This window comes from Gymnoscopelus braueri (assembly GCF_963280865.1).
Source record: "Gymnoscopelus braueri genome assembly, chromosome: 8".
In the NCBI taxonomy this organism is placed as follows: domain Eukaryota; kingdom Metazoa; phylum Chordata; class Actinopteri; order Myctophiformes; family Myctophidae; genus Gymnoscopelus; species Gymnoscopelus braueri.
In genome coordinates, this window is record NC_137609.1 from 35,742,866 (window position 1) to 35,768,307 (window position 25,442).

At 39.3% G+C, this 25,442-nt stretch overlaps 2 protein-coding genes across 3 annotated transcripts; both read right to left on the reverse strand.

The window, feature by feature from the left end:
* Positions 1 to 4,567: 4,567 nt before the first annotated feature.
* LOC308090819 (high choriolytic enzyme 1-like) lies at positions 4,568 to 14,587 on the reverse strand (the record flags this gene model as incomplete). Its single annotated transcript, XM_080436092.1, has 11 exons — positions 4,568 to 4,709; positions 5,548 to 5,629; positions 5,921 to 6,099; positions 6,867 to 6,987; positions 8,080 to 8,235; positions 9,436 to 9,510; positions 10,186 to 10,189; positions 10,369 to 10,450; positions 14,065 to 14,134; positions 14,229 to 14,345; positions 14,575 to 14,587. 11 exons carry the CDS (start codon positions 14,585 to 14,587, stop codon positions 4,568 to 4,570), a joined length of 1,041 nt encoding a protein of 346 aa, XP_080292218.1.
* ska2 (spindle and kinetochore associated complex subunit 2) lies at positions 13,183 to 23,558 on the reverse strand. Of its 2 annotated transcripts, none has more exons than XR_013933671.1 (6): positions 23,500 to 23,558; positions 17,166 to 17,258; positions 16,438 to 16,614; positions 15,928 to 15,994; positions 15,375 to 15,449; positions 13,183 to 14,345 (listed from the first exon to the last, which is right to left on the reverse strand). XR_013933671.1 is itself a non-coding variant. In XM_080436528.1 (6 exons), exons 1-5 carry the CDS (start codon positions 23,530 to 23,532, stop codon positions 15,430 to 15,432), a joined length of 390 nt encoding a protein of 129 aa, XP_080292654.1. In that variant the 5' UTR covers positions 23,533 to 23,558; the 3' UTR covers positions 13,183 to 14,345; positions 15,390 to 15,429. The 2 variants fall into 2 exon arrangements, 1 of the variants encoding a protein (XP_080292654.1); XM_080436528.1 differs by having other exon boundaries at positions 15,390 to 15,449.
* Positions 23,559 to 25,442: the final 1,884 nt, after the last annotated feature.

Below are 25,442 nucleotides of genomic sequence, written 5' to 3' on the forward strand. Positions count from 1 at the left end.
CTGGCGGAGACAATAAACACTTTTGGTGCAACATATATACATCACTGATGATGTGTCTAGGTTGCACCAAAAGTGTTTATTAAAACTATGGTGCATATAAAACTGAATACTGATTCTCCAAATGTTGTGGCTATGGGGTCAGAAAGCAGACCTGTCCCAGACAACCTGAGAGGTCTGGATGGTTCAGGCCCTAAACCATTCGATGCTTTATAAACCCACAGTATACTAGTTTTTAATCAAACGTTTGACAGCCAGGAAGCCAGTGTAGAGATGTGAAAACTGTCATGATATGATTCGCATTGTTATTTGTAAGGATTCGAGGAGCAGCATTCTGAATCAACTGCAGCTGTGTGATTGGATTTTAGCGAGACCCGTAAAGACACCATTACTGATGTCAAGTCTACTGAATGTGAATGCATGGAGTGTTTGTTTTCCACAAGTACTATAAACCTTGATATTGAATTTGTGTTGGCACGTACGCACGCACGCACACACACACACACACACACACACACACACACACAAACACACACACACACACACACACACACACACACACACAAACAGCTCCAGAAATGGGCCTGTGAGTAACGATAGGTACTTTGCCTTTGTGACACAATTATGGTTGTTTGATCCATCTGGGTAGAAGAGAAGAATTCAGTGGAGATGGAGAGACCCTCCACACCAGACGACCCTCACACTGCATGGGGCATATAAGAGCCTCTGGGGCCCTGGGTAAAGAGGGAGGCGTTCACCTCTTCATCCCAGGACTTTGTGTTAGGTGAGTGCAGTGGGTTGTACCAGTGGTTCTCAACCTTTTCAGGCCGTGACCCCCCAAAATAATTTGAACTGGGGACCCCCCACCCTGACAAGCACATGGAATTGTAGGAGTTGAGGCAGTACATTTAGTTTGACTCGGTGCCACAGATAAACAAATAGCAGATCTATAAGCTCACAACACCTCGCAATGCGAGGCGTTGTGAGCTTGTAGATCGGCTATTTTCAAAAATGTTGCCTCTTTCTCATATTAGTTGACAATTTGGTCAATGTTTGACCAGTTATAGTATAGTTTGTTGATTACTTTTGATGCAGTGATGGTCTTATTTATCGTATTTTTGTTCTTCTTTTTTGTATTAAAAGGGTCTTAAAAGTCGTTAAATTGTGCACTTCACTGTCATCTGGGGACCCCCAAAAAATCATGTGGGCCCCCCCCCCTGGGGTCTCGACCCACATGTTCAGAACCACTGGGTTATACTGTGGACAGTAGAACCCCTCAGGTGGAGGATGTAGCATTCTGGGCAGTTAGTGGCTTTGGAGACATCCCAGCACGACACACACACTTTTGTTATTGTTTTAGTTTAGTGTTCTTGTGTAATTGTTTGACATGATGCGTTGGAGGGGAAATCATGTCTTATTATGTTCCTTTAACCATTTAAGTTATATTTTATGTTAAGTATGTTTTGGGGGAAACACAACAAGTGATAGTGTGTTGTGGTGCCATTTGAGTTCTCACTCCTCAGTGCCGTGGTTTTGTAAAGAAATCCCTGCAGAACATGGGAACATTTTCGCTGTAAATAAATTGACAAGTCATGTGATCAAAAGGATATGATCAGATGATAACAGCCGACTGGAATATATGGAAAATCAACCGACACAATGGATGATAACAACATACTGAGCCAGTGTAGAGAATATCCATACTAGCCCGATTGAATGGTTCTGATAAGGGCTGATAACAGCCATCTAATGGGCTGATAGTATGTAGAGCGGGTGGTGATAGACTGAGGTTACAGGGAGCACCCCCTCCTTTCTGTGCTTTGTGTTTGAGTTGTTTTTTTTTGCTCGTGGGAAGGTGTTATAAATAAAAGAGTGTTCCTATAAAAATATGTAAAAATATAAACAGTATCTCATTTGTATTTTGAAATGGCCACCTACACCATTTCTGTCTCATGTTTGATGTGCAAAATATGCTTTATGAAATAAGGAAAGGAGCTGCCTATGAACTTCATGAATCACTTAGCCTACCTGTACATACATAGATGGTACACCCTCTCTATCATGCAGCTTACAAAGGTGGGTGAGTGATAATTAGTAAATAGTAGGTCGGGGTGGCTTACTGTCGGTATAGGCCGTAATATAGGCTGCAGTAGGCCTACTTACCACACATCTTGCCGCATACGCTACTTATACGCTGAGCTGGCGGTGCCAATAGGATCAAATCCAGAACTTTGTGGTCTATAGGCGAGTGCTCTACCGACCAAGCTACCCAGTTACTAACCAATGTATTACTTTTTTTTATTAGGGTGACACAGTGTTCATTTTGTCATCTAAAACGATGACGCTAAATGTTTTTTCACTGACAATTTTTTTAAAATAAATAGGCTATGATGACTAAAATAATGAAAAACAAAAACAACACTAAACTATTAGGGAAGGACTAGTGGAGAAGAGATCCAGTACTAAGACAGGTCATTTTATCCTTGGCTGCGCATGGGTGTCAAGCTCCGGAAATAGCCGATCTACAAGTCTGTGACACGTTGTGAGCTTGTAGATCGGCTACTTTTAGCACACAGCTAAGTATAAATCTGGCATTACGACGTTATCGAGGCCTGCCAAAAGTACATTTTAGTCGACTAAATCAACTGTAGATTTAGTTGACTAAAACTAGACTAAACCTAAAACATTTCAGACCACTAAAATGTGACAAAAACTAAATGGGATTTTATTCAAAATATTATGACTATGACAAACTTTTCTGCCAAAATTAACACTGGGTGACAGTATAATGTTATTATAAATACTGCCGGCTTTGCAGAGGACAGTGTTAAATGAGGACAGGAGGAGATCAAATTCTACCAACTAAACTAGTTTTCTGTTTGGCAACATGGTAGCTTTAATAGTTGTGGTCTCCATTAAGATGAACAGGTATTCTATGTCGATGAGAAAGTCTTGGAACATTATTGTGATTCCATGCGTAGTTAGATAACTCTCAGCTCTGAACTCAACAAGATCTGCATCTGGCTCTCCGACAACAAACTTTCATTACACCTGGGTAAAACTGAATCCATCCTCTTTGGGTCCAGTCCTAACCTTAGCAAGGCTGAGAGTTTCACGATCAAAGTGGGTGATGATGTTATCACAAGAAAGGAGGAAACTAGACGCGTCGCAATTCGGTTCAAGAGTTATAGGCCAAAACGTAAAGTGGGCTCTTATAGCGCCACCATGAGGCCGACTGGTGTAATTTTTTTTTAAATAATTTCGGACTAAATTATAAACCTCCCCTCCAAATCTGGTAACTCTAGCTCTTACGGTTTCTGAGAAAAAAAAAAATATTTTAGTTTTTTCACTTTTCCATTAAAATGGATGGGGACATTTAATGCACTAATAAATCAATATCAATATACAAGCACACGATTCCCGGTGAAGCCGGTCATTTTGACATATGGCACTAAATTGGGAAAAATAAACTGTGGGAGGAGTAGCACGGCAAAATATTGTTTATCCGGATAGAAGAATAAAGTGGGAAGAGTACTATAGTCTGGTTGCCCTGTTAGGGCAACCACACCATAGACTGGAACCACACTAATTAGGGCACCTTGAATTGTGAAAGGTTGACCATCACTGGACTAGAGTGACCTCTAGTGGTTGAACATGTTCATGTGAATGTAAACTCTACTCAAAGCTCAAGTGTGCCTCACTGCTATTAGAAGCCGTGCTAACAATAGTATACAATATATTTGATTTCAGCAAGAACGAAATGTACATTTAGGATGGATATATCTGAAAAAAAACTTATTCAGAATACTTTGTAACAGGTGCATGAGAGGCACATATTCCCGAGTTGATAAAAAATATAATGTTATTAATAGCAACAAAATATTTACATTTTCAATCATATCAGACCAGTTGTCTGAGGTCAGGAGGAGTTATTAGAAACCTGAAAGAATTTGCACATTAATGTATTTATCATTATATATTGAATAAATACATATAATTAAAGATCATTATAAGTAAATACAATGCCACTTATATTGATATCAAATATACCAACGCTGACAAAAATGCCCAGACTTTACATTGTGTTTCTATTATCTACAAAGAGTACAACTCATTGTTTATTAGTTTCCAGTGGAAGGTTTTCCACACAGTTTACTGCTTCATAAAGATGAAATCATTTAATTGAATAATAAGGCAGAAACTAATGTTTTCAAGTGAATCAGGTTTATTGTTAATGAAAAACTCAAGTGGTGTTTGGTAAATGAACCTCTACTTCAAGCAAAGTTCCTTCATCGTCCTGCTCTGCTCTGATTGATGGATGAAGTTCACAAGTTTCTAAACGACATGGAGAAGAAAGTTGTGACGTGAAGTTTGTCCTCATCAAATGGACAGTACAGTAATGAGACATGTGATGGTGTGAAAATAGCAGATCTACAAGCTCACAACGCGTCGCGATGCGACGCGTTGTGAGCTTGTAGATCGGCTTAAGTACAGTACTTGAGTAAATGTACTTAGTTACTTTCCACCACTGGTACTAAGTACTTGTAGAGCCTGTAGATCAATCATAGTATTAGCCAGTGTACTCACAGCACTTGTAGAGCCTGTTCAGCCTGTCGATGTCATTCTTGACCATCTGGTTGGCCTTTCCCAGCACCACGTTGCTGTTGGGGATGGGAATCATGGTGGGACGGTTGTTCTTGGAGAAGGCATACCTGAAAAAAAAAACAGCGCCACACACAGGCTAATGAGTTTCATTTCAACACATACTGGGGGTTACAGTCAGTGGTGGAAAAAGTACTCAATCGCTTTACTTAAGTAAAAGTATCAATATTGCAATGTAGAAATACTCTGTTACAAGTAAAAGTCCGGAATTAAAACTTTACTTGAGTAAAAGTACAAAGGTATTGGCATCATTGTCCCATTTCATGTTTTCAAATGTATAAAAATATTTAGAAAATCTGCTATTTTCAAATGGCCGAATTGTTCATAGGGCTGAAGTGGTTAATGTATGTTTTGTAATAATAATCAAAATCTACTAAGTAACTAGTGACAAATAATTGTAGTGGAGTAAAAGTACAATATTTGCCTCTGAGATGTACTGGAGTAAAAGTAAAAGTATTGGAAATTGGAAATACTCAAGTAAAGTACAAATACTTCAAAATTGTACTTAAGTACAGTACTTAAGTAAATGCACTTAGTTACTTTCTACAACTGGTTACTGTGAAGCAGTAAAGTCTCAAAGTGAATAAAGTAAGTATTTGGATCATAACCATACTTAGTCCCATGTGCCTATTCTGGACCGAACCATTTGCAGAAAATATCTTTGCAGATCTACTGTTTTCATAGAAGAGATTTGGCATAGACTAGAAGGAACACAGTGGACCAAATATAGAGCCCTGGGGGACCCCAATGAACTAAGTATGTAGTGTTTAAGTGATTAAATCCTACGTATATTTTGTCAGATTTACAACAGTGTTTTATGCCGGTGAAAATAGCCTATCTGCAAGCTCACAACGCATTGCAATTCAGCGAATAGTGAATGATACATACTTCTCGTACTGCATGACAGAGCCGTAGTCATAGGAAGTGCCCTGGTTCAGCGTGTTTTTCTTGTTGAAGTTGTGTTTCATGTCTGGAAAAAGGAATGATTTCAGCTCAGGAATTCAGATTCTCTATGACAGTGATTCAACATTTTTTGAAAAAATCTGAATATTTTGGAAACATTTTAACAACACAAGTCTTGTGTCGGGGTCCCTGGCACAAAAGATTTTCAGATCGGGTCCTTGGCTATAACACACATTAATTTGGGGATTCTTGACATGAAAAAGTTTGAGAACCATTGTTTTAAGTTACATTGCAGGTCTTACCATTGATGATGTGTCAGGTCTTACCACCAATGAGGATTCAGTAACATATTTCTTACCCTCGATGACGTTCTCCCAGGCGACGCGGATGTGGTTGTCTCTGTCGCTGCGGGTCTGTTCGTGGTTGAAGCCCAGGGCATGGAGCAGCTCGTGCTGGACAGTGCCGTGGTACAAGCAACCGCGACGGCTCAGGGACAACGTCTGACCACGTCCCCGACGGCCAATCATGGAGTAGCAACTATAGCAACACAAACACACGATGGAAAACCTGGTCATACTGCTCTTTTTTTTGTGTACGTGTAACGCCCAGGATTCAAACCCGGGTAGGGAAGTGACACTAAAGCCAAACATCTTAATATAACCACTAGCCTAAAGGGGAATCCCCCTTGGCCAGGGGAGATATTAGGCTTTTGGTCTTCAGGCAGAGGCTCTGACGAGCCGATCCGTCATGTGCTGCCAGATATAAGCAACCTTAAAAAAAAAAAATCTAAGTGATCCTGGGCACTACACTCCCCCCACCAGCCTAGGGAGCCCAGGGCCGAGCTCATGCCTCCTTCAATGCATGAAAGCCAACTGACCTTCTTGACACCGGGAGTTTCCCCGGTAGGACGTAGCACGTTATTCCAACCAGTTCCCTTCCCCTCAATCAGGCGCCCCGGCTGTCATGGGGGAGGCGGTATAGCAACCAGGATTACTACATGTTTTTGTGAGGGTATTAACTACCCTAGGAGACACGGGGAGAACATCCAAACTCCGCACAGAGCAGCCCCTTTCGCCAACCTATATAAGCAACCTAATGAAAATAATTAAATAAACTAAGCCTTTTTTTTTTAAATACTAAACTAGCAAACCCACTTTAAAAACAAATGAAAACTAACTGAAAAAATTAAGTGAAAATAATAAAAACAAAAATAACTATTGCCCAGGACCACGTTTGAAGACATGTCACGTTCATCCATTGTTAACCAGGGTCAAAACGTGAGAAGTTAACAGATGGTGTCCTACCCGGACTTGGACTCGATGCTGATCCAGTCCTTGTCACTGGTGCGGGAGGGTCTGAAACGGATGCAGGACACCGAGGAGAAGGACTGCAGGCCGCGCTCGATGATAGCCTTCTCACGAGAGGCTGACAACAAGAGGAACACCTTTATTAAACCACATGAGACAGCTAGAAGGAACTGAGAACAATCTATCACACACGTAGAATTATCTTGACTGGAGTCTCATTTTATGTCTAGATATTTTATATATATATATATATATATATATATATATATATATATATATATATATATATATATATATATATATATATATATATATACACACACACACACACACACACACACACACACACACACACACACACACACACACACAACAATTATATACTCTATATACTCTGTATGTGTGTGTGGGGGGGAGTCCTTGAAATTGAAAAAGTTATACAAAAAGCTAATACATGTAATAAGTAATAGGGGAGCCCGGGAAAAAGGACACTTTTTGTATTTGCCTTCATAATTCACAGACTACTTGAAATATCCTAGTCATCTTTTGCTATAAGAAACATATATATGTGCCCTAATTAATAATACAATTTTTAAGCTTTCACTAATAAGGACAAGACTAAAATATTAATTTGAATGCAATGAATCACAGTGTTACAATTGCCCCCGTGACGGGGGCAGTTGTAACAGTGGTTGGGGGCAATTGTAACATTGTAAAAATAAGTCATATTAACACACTTTATCTCAAATAAAAGCACATCACATTGTTACAATTGACCCCGGTCACTTTGTTACAATTTCCCCGATGGGGCAACCATGATAAAATCCCATATTCTAGCTAGAAACACCTATACTAGCATAGGCTGCTGATGTTAATTTGTGACCAATAACATAGAGATACAATTAATCTAAGTTTAAATCAGCTGACATCTTATCTTTAGACAGGAAGGAGAAGGAACATACCGTACACTCAAAGATTTACGTTTACACCTCAAAATCAGTTTTTTGTTGAAAACTTCTGCTGAGATGAAATTATCATTCTATCCTTCCATAGGCAGAGAGAGGACCCTACTGAGCATGTGCACAAGAAGTCTCACCCCTCTAGCTTGTTCCTAATTAGAATTATTGAGTGTGTTACTTTTGCCCCCTGTTACTTTTGTCCCTGATCTCCCGACTACATTGTAATAAGGAAATAAAAAAGTGGTCCATACAGAAGTCGTTGTTGATGTAGTAAGGGATGTAGACCTTTCCGTCTGTCCATTTCCCCCACAGACAGCCAGTAGAGGTGCAGGGATCGGCATTCTTCTCTGCCTCTGAGTCCACGGCGATGTCTCCTTCTATCAGCTGGGGCTCGTCAAAGTCAGGGGCTGTCACATGACCATGGATGAAAAGGACGTTATTGGACAGTGCAAATATATAATAATAATAATAATAATATAACGATAACTATTATGTTTATAATCTTTATTAAAGCGGCTCTATGTAAAACATTTTATAAAATGTCATTTCGTCCAATCTGCATGGTAGAGTATGTTAATACAAAAAAAAATCTGTCTCCCTGCTCTTCTAATGAGACATTTAGATCGTGTCAAAGGTCATGTCTCACGTAGACACAGGGGATCTGACACAAATTTTGTCCTAATGGTCAAGATTCAATTTATCCCCTGAGCAAGCAGGCAGGCTCTAATAGCTCAATGGTAAAAAATGTCAGCACTTGCGCAGGAAACCAGCTTCAAATCTGGGGTTGAAGAGGAAAGTTACATAGTGCAGGTTTAAGTAAATGAATAAAGCATCAGTCACGTAAAGTAACTAAGTACATTTACTCAAGTATTGAAGTTAAGTACAATTTTGAGGTATTTTTGCTTTACTGGAGTATTTCCAATTTTCAGCACTTTTACTTGTACTACACTACATCTCAGAGGGAAAAACATACATCAACCACTTCTTCCCTATATACTGTACATTTCGTCCATTTGAAAAAATACGCTATTTTCAAATTATTTTTATACATTTGAAATGGGACATTTTGTATAATGAGTACTTTTACTTTTGGTACTTTAAGTACATTTTGATGCAAATACTTTTATACTTTTACTCAAGTTCATTTTGAATTCCAGACTTTTAATTGTATCAGAGTATTTCAACATTGCAGTATTGATACTTTATCTTAGTAAAAAATTTGAGTACTTTTTCCACCACTGTAAAGCATGCATATCCAAAGTGCCAGGCGCTGGGCAGAAACAAGACTAGAGTCTAGAAATTTAAAGACTTTTTTTTACTGTGCTTATTCCTTATAAAGTTGTCTCTTTTTCTTTTCTTTTCTCCCTCCTCATGGAAAGCAACGTTAGTACTTAGAAAAGTGCTAAATACATTTGGGATTTGGTAATTACTACTATTATTATTATTATTAACATATTTATTGTTAAATACTGAGTGAAATTTGTTGTGTCATGTTTGTTGTTTCATGTTGTATTCCGTTTTGTGGTGTTGTACTGTATCCTGTTGAACCGAGTTGTGTTGTGTCAAGTCATAGTGTGCTGTGTTGTGTTTTGTTGTGTGTTCCATACTGAGGTCTCTGTTAGCTCTCGTCAGCAGCTCTCCTACTGACAGCTCCTGAGAAGAGTCCTCCTCAATGTCAGCATCTGCACAACACAAAGTTACACTATTACAATACTTACTATTATTATTGATAAATATTACTTAGTTGGACTTTTAAAAAAAACTATTAAAAGAACTGGGGAGCAAAACATGAAGAACAACAATTCTTACATAGATTTGCTTAATGGGGGTGCAAGCCTTTTAATGCAAATGTGTGTTTTCTGAGGTGATATGAAACATTTACATTGATTTGGAAGCCCAAATTAAAATATGGACAATTAAACAATTCAGAAATTAATACAATGTACTGTAATAGTTAATTTTTTTCTTGTTTTTTCCCCCCGTAATTGTTGTTATTCATGTTAGCTCATGTTCATGGAAACATACTGTAATTGGCATTTCGATTTTAGACACAATTAATGAAAATGTTTACAGCTGTTCATACATTAAAGCAGTGGTTCTCAACCTTTTCAGGCCCCCCTGAAATACCCTAAAAAATTATCATATTTTAACTGGGAACCCCCCACCCTGATAAGCACTTGAAATTGTAGAAGTTGAGACATTACATTTAGTTTGACTCGGTTCCTTATATAAATATAGTGAAAATAGCCATTCTACAAGCTCACAAGCTATCCCCCCCCAAATCATGTGGGGGCCACATGTTGAGAACTACTGCATTAAAGTCTCATGTACTGTAAAGAGACATATAGATGCCTTACCTTCCTGTAGACAGCCACAGTGATAGGTGGAAAAAGAGGAGAAATACATTAATGAAATGTTGCAATTACAAGTGTGACAGTACGTAAAATGTGTTTTGTTGTTATTTTTTTCTTTCGCTATTCTTAATCAAGACTCCGGCCAAAAATGTGTCTCAAATAATGTGATTATGTTTAAATAATAACCTCTTCAGCCCAGGAAGACGTGACCAGCAGCACGGCCAACACGGCCCAGGAGAACCTCGACACAAACATGACTGGAACAGACCTGCAGACAGACAAGTAAAACACCAATACAATACAATACAAATCTTGAATCTCTAGAGTCAGTATAAATAAATGCACCTAATAAACGCACAACAGGAAAAGATCGCATAGTTAAGAGAGCAGAGATCTTACCTTGGTGCTTCCAGAAGGAACAGGTGTCTGGGTGATGCCCAGGGGAACCTTTAAATACTGTACTGTACTTACATAAAGGCCTGCGGTGCAGATAAGGTGAGAGGAAACAGTGAAATTTGCTGATGGATGTATCCTTGACGTGTGTGAAACATCACATGTGTGCAGACAAGCATCTGTGGGTTTGAGTGTGTGCACAAAGGTGTTTTTCAATGTACGCATTAGAAAGACAATATCAAGTCACCAGGGCCAGGGACGTGTGTTTTTAATTAATCTAACATGGTTAAAATAAGGTTCGACGTTACAATGGGTTTATATAGGAGTCTGATCAAAAGAATATCAAATATCTATATATTGAATCAAGCAACTTAAAAAGAAAAAGTCAGGTGCACACAAAATAATGAGTAGTTTCAAAGTGAAATACCACTTTAAACACTGTTACTTTTCAGAAAGAAAAGAAAAAAGGTGTTCCAATGGATCAAATGTAGTTATTAGTCACCAGATCTTAATACTTTTCATTGGTTCAATTTGTATTTATAAAACATACACAGACAGACTTAACCACTTTCAACCTATAGCCTCCATATTTTGTGCATGCACTAATGGCAAAAGTTTTCAAAAACATTTCAGAGATTTTCAAAAATAGATGACTTGCGAGCTTGGCCTTTTTTGCTAGTTTTTACGAATATAAAAAGTATAAAATAGGGCATTCATTTATGAGGTTTCTGCCCCACAGTGGTGATATGCATGTATCCATGTAGTTTCATGATTCACACCCTCTCTCTCTCTCTCTCACACACAAACACACACACTCCACACAGAGTAGGCCCTTTCGCCAACCCCACCTAGGGTATGGGCGCTGATGACGTGGAGGAGAAGACACGCCCCCAGCGCCCACAGCGTCCCCGGCGGGAGCGAACCCAGGACCTTCTAGCTGTGAGGCGACAGCGCTACCGACTGCGTCACCGTGCCCTTGAATGCATCTTTCTTGGCAGCATTCCAGAGCAGGTGTTGTCTTATCTGTACCCTACATACACCCACCTCATTTTTCTGTTTTTCCAGGTGGTGGCAAACATACTGTAGATCAATTACTAGAGTGGAGATCAGGCTGACTGACCGGCCTAAGACCTGGCAGACGACCATGATGGCTGACATGAAAGCACTCTGCATCGATCATGCATCGAGATGCCCATGGACCGTTCCCTGTGGAAGAAAGCCATAGCGAGAATCCAGTCCAACCCAGCGGTGCCTGGAAAGTGGACTTTAAACAGATGATGATGAGATCAGGCAGGAAACCTGAAAACTAAATATAACACAAGCAAATACTGCATGCACAAACTATTAGACCACCTATATCAATTGGTTTATCCTATCCGACTGAGCAAGTATAGTCACTGCTTAAAATCCATTTTTAACACATTAAGACCTGAGGCCGATTCTACAAGAAAATCCTTCTATATCAGTAGTTCTCACACTTTCAAGATTTTTCAAAAACGTTCAAAAATAGCAGATGTACAAGCTGGCAGCGCGACACAAAGTGACGCGCTGTGACCTTGTATATCTGCTATTTTTGAATAGCCGACGCAGAAAAATCTAAAATGACTGATGCTTTCCTGGTTTTAAGTCACTTTATTATCATTATGTGATTTCAATTATTTTGAAAAGGTCTCGTCCCTAAATAAGGGGATCAATAAAATATCTTAAGTTTTCATCTAGACGCGCATGATTCAGCAGTTTCATGACAAACACTACAAAAGTGAGCTCCTCTGCGTGCAGGTCTCTGCCAGGCCGGCTTGCCTACCTTCCAAGATCCACAAACCTCGGAAGGCAGTCATAGCCAATTGGATCTGAGAAATCTGACTGATATACATGTTTGGACGAAATCTGTAAGAGTAGCAGCAAAAAGCTTCTTTTGAAGAAAATGCCAAATGTGAAATCTAGTCTGGCACAAATGGCCGGGGTCTATATAGAGCAGGGCTACTCAACTTAAGATGGCTCAGGGGCCACTCAGAAAAATACCATAAGTCCAAGGGCCGCAAGCTAAAAATGTCTGTCCTATTTTGGATTTTGTAACACACTGCACATTGTTATTGTTATAGGAAAATGTACATTTTGACATCATATTCTTTTCACTGTAGCTGTTTATTTTGTGTGTATATCCAGTGGCATCAGTTCAGCAAAAGCTAAGGTATGGCAAGGTTAGGGTTGCCAACTCCCAGAGATTGAAATAAGGGACACCTATCCTGGGTGCGCGCGTGGCCGAAAACAAATGGGGGTCAAACCCCCCCAAAAAAAAATAATGCATAGAAAACTATGCATTATACCTGTAACAATTGTCACACCTGTATATGTCTGTCTGTTTGTTTTTGAAAAATAATTAAGCAACCCATATATTTGAACGGAAATGTATATTTTTATCCTGTGCTTAAATATTAAGCATAGGGTTGAGTAGCGCTTGTGTCATGATCCAAGGCCTTCCAGATTGGTGGAGACAATTACTATACTCTGTGCAAGTGCAACAGGTCCAGCTCATACACAGATATTCATTTGTCAAAAACACATCCTTCAGAAGAATATGTTTAGCACAAAAGCATTACAAACGGGTGATGACAATAGTCAGGGAACTGACTCTTTTTTTTATTACACATAGTTTACACGGAGTAAAACAAACATTCAAGTTGAAGATATAAAAATACACAGTACAGTTAAAATCCATGCTAAATGTACTATTCCAACGGTGTCTGAAAATGTATCAAATTCTACACTTTATAAGAATAAGAATAAGAATTAGAGCTGTTCATTTTGTACAGGAGTTATGGTTAAGACAAATAAGGATGCAGATTATTGATTGAGTTTGTGTCCTCATATGCAGTGGGTTTTGTCACATACATACAGTACCAGGGCTGGCCCCAAATGTCTGAGATCCAAACATCAATATAACGAAGGAAAGTTAAATTAAAAGATTCAGACATTCGCTTAATTCATTTATTTTATTTCATGGCTCATGACTCGCATGGCTACTCACTCTGCATTTTCCTGCTATTCGGTTTTGAGAGGATACCGAAATGGTCTGAATGCGTGCATGTACAGTATGTGCGTTACTGGATACAGTAGGTGGGCATGTAGACCCGGATTTGAGCACAGAGCAGTAAATAGAAGCCAGGTATTCTACTGGTACTACTGTTGGAAGATCGACTCAAGTTAAAAGTTTAATGTTAAGGACACATGCTTGATCCTGGAGTGGTTGACAAGATTCAATCGAAGAAGTACAGAGGGGTAATAACTGAACGTGGATTAACTGCACGTCATACTATAGAAGGGGGTTTAGCACAGACCGCAAGTGACGCTAGTTAGACTAGCATTGCTAGCAGTGTTGCTAAAGACAGGGCAGCAACATTAAAACAACATCAAGGAACACTAACTTTTCCGTCACAGACATGACACGTCCACAGAGGCAGCCCAGGTAACAATTTAAGTTTAGTTTACCTCCATCCCCGGGCTACACTGGGCACGTGGAACACATCCGTTCCATTCAGAGAGGCTGCCAAACACCCGTCTTCAAATAAATAAAATAAAGGTTTGAAACACCACAGAACGTCCAAACCCTAATAAATGGCTTCGGGGCCAGCCCTAATACATACGGTACATACACCGCTCAAGTCTCTTGATTCGCCTCTCATGTCTCTTGGTTCTGTTCATCTCATGTTCTTCGATGTACATGCCCATCTTGTCCACTTCCACGATGGTGATCAGAGCTGCTATGCAAACTGACAAGAGGAGAAAAGAAAACGCCACATAATTCAGCAACATGGGTGAAAAGGCTTCCTCGACAATAAAATGGCTGTGGAACTACAAAGTATTTGACACATCTTTCTAACGTCTCCCAAAGGTTTGACTGAAGAAAAAACTAAATCACTTAAAAGTCTCTGAATGTGACCACTGAGGTTCCTGCTGGGATTATCTTCGGTATTTAATCTGTGGCCTTGTGCCTAGTACAGGCCACAACCATGTCTGATATATAGCATAACAGCATGATCTTTTATACAGAAGTTCTACTGTGAAATATTTATCAAGTAATGGGAGAGAATGGCTTTGAGATGGATCATTTTGTTGTTTCTTCAGTTCTGCCAACAAATACAGATAAACAAAAATGATGCATAAACAGTCTAGCCAGTCTAGTCAGCTAGTTTAGTAGTCATATCATGGGGTGGATAAGGCTGTCACAATTCCAATCTTAAGTTGACGAGTAATTGTCATACAAATATTTGCGATTAAGGATTTAATTGTGTTTTTGGCATTGAACATTGGAATCAAAATTTCGGTTTGCCTTTTAGGCTTTGTAATAAAACATTGCAGACAAATAAATTGAATATACAAATAAATTACTGACATTTAAAATGTTATAATAAAATAGAGTAAATAGCTGATCTAGTAGATCTGCCATTTCTGTTTTTTTTTTTACATAATTGAAAATGTATGAATATTTTTCAACATTGAAACGATTTTGACGATTATGCAAAATAATTGTGATCATCTCACATAAGTGCGACTAGACGATTATGTAATAATTGTGACAGGCCTAGGGGGTGGAGTGATTGTCCAGAGGGGTCCAGGAATATGACAGAATAGAGTACTTTGCACATAACTCACAGGGGAGATGCAATTTTGAATTTCAACAAAGATCATATATCTAGATAAGTATTGTATTGTTAGGCAGGGGAAGACAAACTGATATCCCCAGTCAAAATGTTTAGGTTTTCTTTGTTTTATTAATGTTGTATAGAAAGTATAGATACCTGGGTCAGTCTTACCCAGTAGACGTACTGGGTGGATCCTCTTGGCTAGAAGATTCTATGATGAAGGTACAGTACCTGGGGCGAAAAAATCCCATTAGATTTAGATTAATTCATTTATTATGCCACTTGGGTTCAACTGGTCGATCCCAAAGACATGCACCCAGACACTAGGCCAATTATATTTTTAATAAACATCCTCCACCATCCCCAAATGATGAAAGCAGGTCATGTTATGTGGCAAGTTATACACATGGGACCGTTCCAGGTGCTGGCATATTTTACTACAGCGTACCAAACATTTAATGTTATTTATTAACCCATTAAAACCGGGAAAGCATGTCATTTTATATTTTTGCATTAGCTATTCAAAAATAGCAGATATACAAGCTCACTGAGCTTGTACGTCTGCTATTTTAGATTATTATTTTTTTTTATCTTGAAAGTGTGAGAACTACTGATCTAGAAGGCATTTGTAGAATCGGCCTCATGTCTTAATTAAGCCAAAAGTACGATGGACTCAGCTTTTTGGCACCAGTACGAAGAAGAATCTTACCTCTGCAATTGACAGCTGAACCAACCATCTCTGTAGCCTCCTGCTCTGAGACCGTCAACGGCTCGACCTAAACATAACAATTGTAGCAATAAATAAACAACAATAATAATAATAAAATAACCATTTAAACACTGAAGTAACTTTTCAAACCTCAGATTTAACAGATGTACGGATGTCCAAACTATACGTATACCTGGTTGAGGTCCATGTGTAGTTCATGTGCAGATCAACTGTAGTTACAACTATTGATTATCTATATCTACATTATATCTATATCACTGTTTTGTCATTGTTGTCACACTTGTTTTTGCTTTGGTTTTGTTGTAAAAAACAAAACAATTTATGTGAATGTATATTAGAATGCCCTCGATTTAAAAAGCTCACTTTCTGTAAAACGCACTATTACATAAAGTGTGCTTCCACTGGCTCTTCTTTAACTCAAGTCTGTAACACAAATCTTTGGTTCTGAGTCAGCTGGTTTTGTGTGCGTGTGTGGAGGGGGCAGTTTACCTTGACATCTGCAGTCTGTTGGAAGCGTTCAATGACGTGAAGCGTGCCATCGAGCTGCTCTCTGATGGAGTCCATTGTCTCCTTCTGTGCAGCAGCAATCTCTTTGACTTGTGTGCTCAGGGCTGCGTGTTTGGCTTTGATGGCCGCAAGGTTTTCCAGTAATCTCGCTGGGTTTTCCTGTGAAAGCCATACAAGTTATTTAAGCACGTTTCTGGGGCAAACATAAGGCAAAATAGCAGACCTACAAGCTCACAGCGCATCATAATATGTTTAGAATCTATCGTGAAAAAACATTTTAAGGAATTAAATCCTATGAACAAGAACCTACAAGTCAAAGAGGCTAGTTCTTTGCTCAGGATTTTGCAGTGTATGACTACGTCGTGGCCTGCTCATTTAGAGATATCTGCTCTATATTGTCGATATATTTTTGGAAGGCACACGAAGGGGAAGTCACTTTACCATAAATAAAATAAAAATAGAGATGACCCAACCCCATCTACAAGATCGCGTCCAATTAAAAACATATTTTAGATGACAGTTATATATCGGGATCAGCTATTTTTAAGCCTGATCAAATGCCTTAATACACTGCGCTCTGTCTACATCGGCAGACATTAACCTCAACATGACAGAGAGCCAGAATCATTATCTATATATAGAATTCAATAGCAATTCTTCTCCTGTACAGTATTACATTTACAGTAGATGAATTGTATCATTAGTATCACCTTGACAGAAGGGCCGTTTTCTGTGGCGTCAGTGATGAAGTCCACTTTCAGACGTTTCTCAATGTAATCCAGATCAGCCTCAGACTTCTGAAACTGAACACAAAGTTTTACTTAATGCTCTGCTGGCTTTGCACTGCTTATTATCTGTTCAGTCCACAAACACCACTGGAAAAAAGGGAATTAGCCTAGTTGATTTAAGTTATCCCCTCTGGTAAATCTCTGGACCTTCCAGTTATTTATCAGGAATCAACACAAGGTTTATTTCTCACTAGTGAAATGCTATTGTGGCAAGGTCCCAAAACTGCCAACAGAACACAACAACAATAGTGGATATATGAGAAAAATACATGTGCAATAAAGGAATGCAAGTCCCAAGAAGAATCATTTTAACAGCAGTAGCCTAGTGTCTGGATACAGTATATGATTAATTAGTTTCATTTTAATTCTTATTTTGTTTATTGACCTCGTTACTGTCCTTTGCCATCCATAATAGATTATTATATGTATGTATGTATTGTATACATGTACAATATATATTAATGCTCCAGTACAGTAACAAGGGAGGACTGGCAACAGGAACAACCCGAATTAGAACTTTGGATATAATTACATGTGAAAGCTGCATAGACAAACAATGGTGATGATGGATGGTGATTGAAAGTTGCTGGTCATAATACTGATCATACATAATGATCATAATACTTCTAAATATGACTCGGAAAGAAAGGAGGTCTGAAAGGCAAATTAGTTTATTTGTTGTAAACCAACAAGTTTCATAAGGTTCATACACACTTACATGAAAAACGGTTTAAAATACAAAAACATAAGATAAAAACAATTACATAGACAGAGCAATCTGTTTGCAGCCAATACAATAATGAATAATACTAATAATCAAAGTAGCCAATAAAAAAGCACCACATAATATCTGTCAAATTCCTCAGATTCCACAGTCATGTTAGCTTTACAGTGTCATGTTAGCTTTACAGTGTATCCAATGAACAATCTGATGCGAAGTATTGTAAATGGTTAAAAGTATATACTGTACATTCAGATTCATACCAGTAGGGAATCATGGCTTTGGGCTTTTTGAGCCTTCATTTAATCCATTAAGACAGGGAACGCATCTGTGTCATTTTAAGATTTCTTTGGCTATTCAAATATATCAGATCTACAAGCTCATAGCTATGAGCTTGTAGATATTTTTTTAAAGAATCGTGAAAATGTGTGCAAATCTTTGAATATATATATTTTTAAAGCGAACATTTGTAACTCAAATCTTTACATCTGGGGTCCCCGGAACAAAATATTTTACAAATGTATAAAATATATATTCAAAGATTTGCACACATTTGAAATGATTTTCGCAAAAAAGTGTACGATATTGTCGGCCAAAATGTAATTGCAAATATTTGGCGATGCCGATGTGTAAAAAGAAACAAGATCACAGCCACTGAGCAGTGCAATTGAATTGCTTTAACCAAATCAACTGATGTGCCTATTCTGGACATACTCTCTGCACAAATAGGTAAATTAGATGTTGGATTATAGTCTGCACAAACCAGGTCTGTCATTTTAGCACTTGCTGGCATTTGTTTTAGCAGCACTGAGTGGATGGGATCTTCAGTCTTGATCAAAACAAAAAAGGACAATGTACCATTGATGTATTAAGAGAAACATACTGAAAAACAACAATAAAACAGTCTGCGGTTATGCCGACCTCTTCAAGTTGTGACACATAAGATAAGTCACAAATGCCAATGTAACACTGCAACCTTGCTGCTTACATCAACAACACAAGCAGAGATTCACAGCAGCGCCTCACACCCACAGGAGAAGGCAATCCAAAAGCACTGGGATAAAACTAACTGTGCATTTAAAAGCTTAATATTATCGTCAATAACATATCGTCTGCAACTCATAAATCGCCCTGCGAGAATATTATATCGGTAATTATATCAAAAAGGCCTATAGTGACATGCAGCAAATGGTCCGGCCGGGAATCGAACCAGCTGGGACTTGCTGTCAGGAATTACAGACCATGTGGTATGCGCCGGGTGGCCATGCCTCTTTTTTTTCATCGAGGGTAAAACAGGACCCCTTCATGTTCTTCTCAAACTTTCAGGCTTGCCGGTCCAATTATTTCTGCCAGAGAAGCATCCCATCACAGCATCAGACGTTTCAGCCTAAATACTGAAACCCTATAAGCAATATTGCACTACTCTGAACAATGCGGACAGCAGAGGCAATACTGATAGGGTTCCAGGACCTAGGATCCATCCGTGTTGCAAGTCAGGTACAACACAACATTGTATATTAAAACATTTCGTTTTAATCCATCACTGTTCAAGCCGGTCCATCCATCCATAGTGCGTCCAAATGGAGGCATCATTCATTGAACCATCATGGCACCTCTATATGCAGCCTCAAAACCAAGAAATAAGTAGGAATAACTAACCTAACCGGTAATGGTTCTCAAACATCTTTGGCTTCAGTACCCCCTTTTCCTGATTTGAAGTATCAGGAAAAAGTACCCCATATACCCAGACAATATTTTGCTTAGAAAACAGCAAAAGAAAACTAGAAAAGTGAGTTCCTCCAAGTACAGATCTGCACCAGGCTGGGTTGCCTAACCAGGGCTGTGTCAGCTGTGGGGAGCGGCCATCAGGACGCAAGAAAGCTGCAGGGGAAATAAGGGTTTGTATGACCACACACTTTGGGCAGAAGAAGTGAAAGTGCCTTTGGAGGTGTGCACTATTAGAGGCAAGAGGCCCCTCAACATGTGATTCCAATTTGGGTATGACTGATGTTCCATTCATGATATATAAGTTTTTTTTTTTTTTTAAGAAATAGGCCCTGCCCAGTGCCCACACATTTTTTAAGGTAATTACAGGCAAACGGTATAGAGTATCAAATCCCTGCTTGAAGGTCTTTGTCACTTGAATCCGGAGACCATTTTTTTATCTAATTTGGTGAAAGAAATCACGTTTCTGCAACAAACAGTGACATTTGTGGCGCCACTTGAGTAGGGATGTGTAAAAGTGACAAATTAAATTTGATCACTATAATTCTATTAATAAGGATTATTCGAATATTTGAGCACGCCCATTTTAGGCAGTATCTGTAGCTTTTCCGATACTGGTATTCGTATCGGAACTCTTTAAAAAACAGCGGTGTCAATAATATAATCAGCCAACGTGTTGTGAATGCGGGAGTGACCGTTCCTCAGCACAGCAGCACCCTCTCTCTCTCTGCAGAGCTTCTGTCACAAGCATTACGAGCCCCTTTCCCCTCACTTGCTATGTTTATTTATACTTTGTCGTACGAAGGTGTCGCGAGTCAGTCAAATATGGCTGATCCACAAGCTCACAATGTGTTGTCAGGTGAACTTGTAGATTGGCTATATATACACACATTTATTTTCATATATATAGCCCAACTAGGCTACAGGCAAACATCATCTACTAGCCATTTCTTTCCTCTTCTCCAAATCCCACCATTCCATCTTTATCTATAGAGCACCGAAGTCCTGACGTGACTCGTTCATCCCCAGGTTTGCGGAAGTAATTTCTCTATGGAGAATAACATTGGGTCATCTTAGAATCGTCTCATATAAGAATTGTGGTCCAAAAATAAACACCGCGTGTCGGCGTTATTGTCAGGGAGGGGGTTCTGTATCGTTTATGATAGTCAGTCACTTATATTTGATACAGTCTGTTTCTGGCGAAAATGTAACTAATTTGGCGGAAGTAACATTAGCGTTTTCTCACCGTCAGTTGATGCTTCATATCCATAAGAGTCAACACGCCGGGGTCATTTGTTTATTTTTGGAACACAGTTCTTATTTGACGCGATATTAAATACGTCTATGGGATTCAGAACGGGGGTGGAAAACTGCAAACCAGGTAGACAAACAAAGGATGTGTAAATGACGTCAGACTTCGGCGGTCTATTGCCCTTCCACATTAAATTGTATACCTTGGTTCTTAGTATCCATGTCCGTTCATGAAGTGTAAATTACCTTTTGCATACTATTATTGTGAAAAAACTGCCAGTGTGCAACTGTGCATTTGGTATTTCGGTATTTGCCCAAGTGTTTCATTTCAGTCCACAACTAAAACTAGTAAACTACCAAGGAATATAGACAATTTAAGCAATTTCTCACAAATAAGCTGAATGAGAGCAATCAGCTAACGCAATTTCTTTAGTGTTACCAAGCGATACCACCTCGTAGCCTATCAATTCAAATTTTACCATGTTACCAATGGGGAGAGGAGACACAATTCACTGCCAGTGTATATGTAATCTAGCTAAACGGAGAATCTGGATATGAGACGAATGCATTTTGACACTAGGTATACAAGGCTTCTCCGTCGGTACGCCATCCATGGTTCAATACGGCTAGTTGACACCTTTATACTGTACTTTCTTTCCAATGCAATCCTCTCATGGCACCGCAGTGTTTTGATACAAGGACACTGCTCACTTGTGGTCTGTGCAGCTTTCAGATGCTTTGACAATACTATTGCACTGCTAGCTGTCCAATACAGTAGTGCAATGAAGTCAGAGCACCTGCCAACAGCATACCGTTCATGGTTTAATAACTTTTCCGTTGTGGCTGAAACTAATTATGGTTGAGCTAACACGAACATCATGGTACGGTGCAGGGCTGATTAAGTCACAGTGAAGTTATAAGGTAGGCCTAAAATTTGCAAACTTACAGCTCTACTAATGTCCAGAGATCCACACAGGATGAACATGTTAATAAATGATCTATTAATAGAGCTCTATGTTTGCTGGCTTTACCTTCTCTTCACTGAAACTGTTCCTGGCCAATGCCCTTTTAACATTGCACTGCTTTTCAAGAGGGGTCACCAGTAGTACAATATAAAAGGAGCACTGGCCAGACAGAAATGAGTCCGGGAATCCAAAAGGTTCTTCGAGTATTGTCAGTCTTGATGAGGAATGTGTGACTTAATGGCATTTTCAGTCTGTAAATGGGGAAGGGGGAGGTAAAGCAGACGTGTCCGTAAAAACCTGTATCTGACATGAAGCTTCATAGCATTTTCCCATGGAACCAAAGGTCTTCATTTTGTTACGCAATACTAGGAACTTCCATAATAAATGTAAAACACATTGTTCAGTAATTACAATCCGTCATTGTGAAATGGACCATTTACTGCATGAGTAGTTTAACGTGTTGTATTGCAACTTAAAGTATATATTGATGCCAGTACCTTTGCACCTTTGACTGACTGCAAGACTCTTACTTGTAGTTGTAACAGAGTAGTTCTACATTGTGGTATTGCAACCAAATATCTGAGATGGCCTACTTCTTCCACCATGGCCGACTAGAACGATTTGTTAGCTCAGTGGTTCTCGAACCCCACCCCCAAAATACTCACATTTGAACTGTGGACCCCCCACCCTGACAAGCACTTGGATTTGTAGGAGTTGAGGCATTACATATTTTAGTTTGACTAGGTTCCACAGATAAATATTGTGAAAATAGCCGATCTACAAGCTTACAATGCCTCGCAACTATTTTTCACAATGTTTGCCTCTTTCTTGTATTATTTGACAATTTCGCCAATGTTTGACCAGTTTTTATAGTATAGTTTGTTGATTACTTGAGATGCAGCAACGGTCTTTTTTCATTCCCTTTTTTTTTATTAAAGGCATTAAAAGTCCTTAAATTGACACCTTACTGTCATATGGGGACCCCTGGAGACCCCCCACCCCCAAAACAAAATCATGTGGGGACTTGCCTGGGGATTCAGACCTACAAGTTGAGAACCACTGTGTTAGCTTGCAGATCTGTTCTTGTCGGCAGGCGACACACCGTGCTACGGTGGAGTATATAAACTGTCATGTAGCCATGAAGCTGTAACCGGGCGGTCATCATGGTAGTTCAGGTCGCTGGCCTGGCGCGGTGCCTGGCCATGGAAACTGTAAAAACCCAAACGAACGGGCGTTATCAGTTCCGTGCTAACGCAAGCTAAAGTGTATTTAGTAGGCTCAAGTAAACAAGTCCCACGGGCCACCACAAACAATACACAGATTTTACACGACAAAATGTTGCTATTTTGGCCCGTAACGTTATAACGTTACGTTAAAAAAACAGCGGTTGGCGGTTTTCGTCTTTTCCGGGGGGTTTTATGTATCACCGCGGCGAGAAGAGGAAAAACATGCCGTCTGTCGAGCTATCACAGCCTTCTCTACGCTGTTAACCGGTCCTTTATGTCGTTGCTAAAGGCTGAAAGGCGTTATATCAAAGAGGTATATCCGAGAATGGTTTGGGAAAAGGTGAAAATAGTCTTGTACAAACGCTTACCAGCGCCTCCAGCTTCTCAACTGTTGTCTCCATGTTGAATAGTTGACATTCCTCAGGCAGGCAGAGTCCCAGAAATATGACACCGACCGCGGCGTGCTCTGTGATTGGCCGGCTGTCAAGAAACGTGGCAGTGGATTGATCAGTTAAGCGACACGTGACCTACTACGCACCAGGGCCAGGTTGTGCAACGGGCGCCATGTTGCTGCCCGGTGTTGCTTTTTTTCAGCTGTGGTGCTGCTGGATAATATTTTCAACCAGTGGTGGAAAATAAAAGTACTCGCATTTTTTACTGAAGTAAAAGTATCGATACTGCAATGTAGAAATACTAAATGTACTTGAGTAAAAGTACAAAAGTATTGGCATCAAAATGTGCTTAAAGTAGCCTACCAAAAGTAGAAAGTATACTCATTATGCAGAATGTCCCATTTCGCAAGTTTTCAAATGTATAAAATGTATACAAATACTTTGAAAATAGCAGATCTACAATGCATCGCATCGTGACGCAATGTGAGCTTGTAGATCGGCTAATGTGTTGTAAATATAAATATCTACAAAGTAAGTGCTAACTACATTTTCAAATACTTGTAGTGGAGTAAAATAACTATTTGCCTCTGAGATGTAGAAGTAAAAGTACAGAAAATTGGAAATACTCCAGTAAAATAAAAAATACCTCAAAATTACAATACTTGAGTAAATGTACTAAGTTACTTTACACCACTGACTGTCTTCAACAGCACAGCAGCAGCAGATCAGTTGTTCACTCACAACGGCCATGGATGGAGCACGGCTGTGGCGCCAATATGGCGGCTCATCAGGGCGTTCAGTGAAAAATGTGCCTCCAGAACATGCATACTATAGCCTACAGAATTGGTCTTCTCATTTCAGGGGCCAGTTCCTATCTTGTATATTTGGGAAAAGGAAAGAAAAAAACTGTACACAAAACTTTTCTAACTTGTATTGTATATCACCATTCGTAATTATGTAAAAACAAAAACAAAAGAATAGTTGTGAACCAAATTTGGCATGTGTTTTGCCAAATTACTACAGTTGGATATATTTAAATTTCTAGACAAATCATTATTTTGACCCAAACATCATGTTTATTATTTTCCCACATATCTTGTGAAATGGGCATGATTTAGATTTTGCATCTGGATGACACAGGGGTCACATTCCTGCCCACCACGTATGGAGATAGACTGGGGCTCTATTCCAATAACAAAAATGGGGAGGAGGGAAAAAAAGACAGATGATAAAAAGGCATGATTTAATTTCTGACTTAATTTGAAACGCTTCTTTCTTTCAGTCTTATGAACTTGTGAAAAAGCATTTGCCATTTTCCCTATTCTGACCACTGGTCGCTCTCAGCATTGGACTTAAAATCAATGCCGTTGCAGACATTTGATTCTTTAGGTTCTTTGGCCTTTTCCAGTATACTGTTGTTTATCCATTCACCACAAGCTCCAGGTTTTCCCACAGGAGTCCACGTGTTCATTGTGACAAATCCAGTGATTCCACATGGGTGTAGTAGGCCTATGGGCCAGAACGATCTGGAATGGCAGTCCAGCACCCTTGGTTGGATGGAGAAACATTTAACTATATGCAGTACATCCATGGATTCATATCCATCTTCTGCTAAGTTTCTTGCTGTTCATTGGATGAGTTGATAGGACTTCCAGGGTGGTTAACTAGTCTGTCAACCCCTTTCTCCTCACTTTTAAATGACCCGTTTCCAGTGTTCTGTATCGTTCTTTAAACATGCAAGCAAGTATTGTATTGTGTTTTGTAAGCCTATAGTCAAGGGAGGGTAAGGGGAAGTTTCATTGGCCAAGTACATTTGCACATACTTGGAATTTGTCATCGTAAATGTATTAACTCATTCTAAGAGCAGTTGGCAGCCACTTAGCAGCATCCAGGGAGCAGTTATGATTCCATGTCTTGCT

Excerpts from the sequence above, each read along its gene's own strand:
- ska2 (XM_080436528.1), bottom strand. The coding sequence starts at position 23,532 with ATGGAGACAACAGTTGAGAAGCTGGAGGCGCTG. Across the intron at positions 15,995-16,437 it reads AACAGACTGCAGATGTCAAG|GTCGAGCCGTTGACGGTCTC; the intron begins GTAAACTGCCCC and ends TGTTATGTTTAG. Across the intron at positions 15,450-15,927 it reads TTCAGCTGTCAATTGCAGAG|GTACTGTACCTTCATCATAG; the intron begins GTAAGATTCTTC and ends TTTTCGCCCCAG.